Below are 3,737 nucleotides of genomic sequence, written 5' to 3'. Positions count from 1 at the left end.
CTTCAGGGGGCAACCATCTCTGTCATAGCCCGTGTGAGCACTCCCACCAGTCCCAGACATCAAAGTCTCCTTTGCCTTGTTCAGTAAACCAGAGTATGTTTGACAACGTACACGGAGCCGGCATACAAACTCTATCACAATTTCACCCATTTCATCCATATATAACCCATTTACCACAATTAATACTATGTCATATGTCGCTAAAAATAACTGCTGTTGCTAGGTAAATCACAATCAGCGTGAAGCTACGTTGAGCAAAGAACGAGGCGGACGTGTGTGAGGTTGTCGTGTTTTGAGAGGGTACGCTGAGCTGTGTGTTGTGTGTGCAGATCCAATGCCCCCGGACCACGAACAGTACTACGGTTTCACCCAGTTTGCTCTCGAGCTGAACGAACTGGACCTGAAGACCAAACCGCTGCTGCCACCCACAGACACCAGATTACGCCTGGATCAGAGGTAAAGCACAGTGGATACGCTGCCCACAACCATATTTACAGTTTTTCTCAGTCGCTTCGGAACATTTAGCACATCAGAATTGAATCCTTCTCCAACCTCCACACCATCTAGCCGCTTGTGCACATCATGTAAGCGACTTCTCATTGATTTTTGAACAAATACAAAATGTTTGGCATAACCAAGCAAATGATTTTGTACAACTGTCTGATGTTTCCTACATTACCAATTACGCCCCCCAAATCAGCATTAGTTCATTGCATAAGTCATTTTATTCAGAAGAGCTGAACCAGTTGTCATAACCTGTAAAGCATACTTTACACATCTCTGATTTATGATAAGTTTCTTCTTAGCTGATGATTAGGTAAAACATGATTTTCACTGATGGGGACTCTGTGAAGCTTTTGATTAACCAGTTCCCTAAAATAGCTCAGAGGTGCACCTTACAGTATGAACCTTCAACTGGCAAGCTCACACAGACAGGTGACATTGCTGACTCCATGGATGCAGCCTGCAGAGAGAGACATACAAAAAGACTCTTTCCACGCTGCATTGCATGAAAACATCAATTGTAATGTGGGTGTCAGGAGGTGTAGAAAGATTGTACTGTAATTTTCTGTAGATTGCTGCATGTACAGTTCTGCCTGTTTCCTCTGTTTACATTTCTAATTCAAATTTGTTCCATTGTGCTACAGAGTCTCATGACAGTCTTGATGACATGGTCTGTCAATACAGTAAAGCATACTGTATAAAAGTATAATTGTGATCCAGTGCCAATCTCTTATAATCATATCATTTGTACTATTGAAACTGATCCGTGCAGCCTTGTGCATATGCAATCACTGTCCTCAAAACCTTAGCCGTCAGAAAACCGTTGCAGAGTACACTGATATATGACAGCATGGCAGGTGACAGTGATATGACAAGTGTTTTGGCTATTTGACCAGGGGCTTGTTATTCTGATGACACTGACATGTTCATTGACATACACTTACTTTAGGGACATGAACATGTGTTGGTCTGAGGTAAAACTATAGGCCCTTGACTTGCATGGTTGCTTGTTTGAAAACCGACCTCTTATCATGGCTTTAATTTAGACGCAAAAATATTACATTACTATATCAAATAAATTCTATATTATATTCATATATTCTATGTCATCTGGTTGAGAAAACCAGAGAAAACTGAGAAAACCAATGCCTTCTCTCAGTCATGTCTGAATGAACTTGACTGAACATGAGAACTTGAGTTTTGACATGTTATGGCTGGATCTCTTAAAGCTGCTGTAAACAGAGGCGCCCTGTGTTGTAGTTGATGGATATGAGATATTACTGGGCCTAATCTTCGTTCTGCACATGCGGACCGGGCCTCTTGTGAGTCAGCATCAGTCTGAACAGCAGCGATGAAACACTAAAGCGGGAGAGCCGCGAGAGCTCGGTTGGAGTTTAGGCCGCCTTCTGCTTCGCGCCAGAAAATCGGAGCCTTTCACCGGCTTCAGACATAACCTACAGGCAGCCGGCAGAGTCCTGGCAACAGCCTGACGTTAGACAGCGTGCAAAGAGCCGATGACTAACACACTTCCTAACTGGGTGCGTGCGAATGTGCGTTTGTAGGTTACTGGAGGAGGGGAACGTGGAGGAAGCTGAACTACAAAAGCAGAGGATCGAGCAGATGCAGAGAGACAGGCGCAAGGTTCTCGAAGAGAACCACATGGGTCACGAGGCACGATTCTTCCAGTACGACCACACCCCACACCCGGAACCGCGGGCCCTCACGGTGGTCCTATCAGGACAAATCACATTTGCTTTCTTTGTTTTTCCACAAAGAGTTTAGGTTTAAATAATATATATACACGGGCAATGTTTACTTAAAGAATTTGTATAATTTTATTTGTTTAAGCTTCGGGGAAACGCTACAAGTGTTACAGAGAATGAAATGTGTAGAGAATGAAAATCTGTTTCTGTTTAGTCATAAATCGTCACTTTTTTTCTCGCCCTGTTGCTAACAGGAAATCAACAGATGACACCTGGGTCAGCAACAACACATACTGGGACTTGCGTAAAGATCCGGGCTTCAGTAATCTGGACTTCCCAGTGCTGTGGTGAGCAGGAGCTGACCATGCTGCTGGGTCTCTTCCGTCTGCTGCTAGTGGGGCGATGACTCACTGTTGCCTGCTCTTCTCTGCCCTGACCCACTTACCGTATGGAGGAAGATCTCGCAGGCTTGAGCACCGACTATGTTGACGAAGGCTATTTTCTGCCTAATAATTACACAGAGACAAAACTTCACTGGAAGTATAAGACTGTTTCCTGTCACATTGCTATATTCAAGTATCTTTCATTGTTTATTATTCCATTGTAAATGCCTTAATATGCTTTTAATATCTTTTTGTAGTGTCTTTATGCAGGCATATCTCTTGATTGTCTAGAAATTATGCAAACATGATCCAGTTTATCATCTCTATCATTACTGTGTGCAACTAGTAGCACAAACATCCTGACAGAAAAACTGTTGCATAGTGTCCTCTTGTGGTGCCATTTGGTACTGCAGACTCTACACGCATATCAGAGAACTTGGGCGTACGCATCTGACATATGCTGTTGTCTGATCAAAGTTACATTGTCTACCTCTTTGAAAGAGATGGTATGAATACGTTCATGCAATTTATGGGGTACATGTTACAGTCTGAATTCCCCAGGTCTTATGCCTTATGGTCACACATATTACATTTCAATCTGTCTTTAAATCTTATGCATCAAAAACATGTCACAGTACTGACTGTATTGAGGGATGCCTCTGAGAACAGATTTGCACTCAGGGCCTTGGTTTGAACATGGCCTGAATACTGATGAATACTGAATACTGAGTCTAGCTGAGTGTTTTCAGCTTTTCACACCGTTTGACCTGCACTCTGTCACAGAAATGTGCCCACACTTCATGTGTGGCAACATAGGTTGGGGGGAGGGGGCTGTCATGTGTAGACTGCTGCTAAGACATCACTCCTCAATAAACCATCATCTCTGTGACTGTTTGGGCTTTTAAATAATTTGTTTATCTACCCATTCGTTAATGTTTTCTTTCAAAGTAGGGCCATTTCAGCCAGTCAACGTTGTTCTCATAACATTACCCTGTTTTTTCAGACAGAACACAGTTTTTTCTTTATTTTTATTTTCAACTTTGTTGATTAATATTGAAGAAATCAAAACTATGAAGGAACTCATTTGGAATTATGTAGTAAACAAAAAGTATTAGACAACCCAGAATATATTGTATACTTTAGATTC

The 3,737-nt window shown here is 42.3% G+C and overlaps 1 protein-coding gene across 6 annotated transcripts in view; it reads left to right on the top strand.

Annotated features, from left to right (window-relative positions):
* Nucleotides 1-3,479, top strand: part of osbpl3b (oxysterol binding protein-like 3b) — a 41,008-nt gene extending 37,529 nt beyond the window's left edge. For all 6 annotated transcript variants that reach the window (XM_076970710.1, XM_076970708.1, XM_076970709.1 and 3 more), the window contains 3 exons: nt 330-456; nt 2,067-2,189; nt 2,462-3,479. In XM_076970710.1, the coding sequence (XP_076826825.1) occupies nt 330-456; nt 2,067-2,189; nt 2,462-2,558 (347 nt within the window). In that variant the 3' untranslated portion in view covers nt 2,559-3,479. The remainder of the gene's footprint in view (nt 1-329; nt 457-2,066; nt 2,190-2,461) is intronic.
* The last annotated feature ends 258 nt before the right edge of the window (nt 3,480-3,737 follow it).

This window comes from Brachyhypopomus gauderio, chromosome 13, assembly GCF_052324685.1.
Source record: "Brachyhypopomus gauderio isolate BG-103 chromosome 13, BGAUD_0.2, whole genome shotgun sequence".
NCBI classification, from domain to species: Eukaryota; Metazoa; Chordata; class Actinopteri; order Gymnotiformes; family Hypopomidae; genus Brachyhypopomus; species Brachyhypopomus gauderio.
The sequence above is the reverse complement of the archived record's forward strand: the minus strand, read 5'-3'. Positions and strand labels throughout refer to the sequence as shown.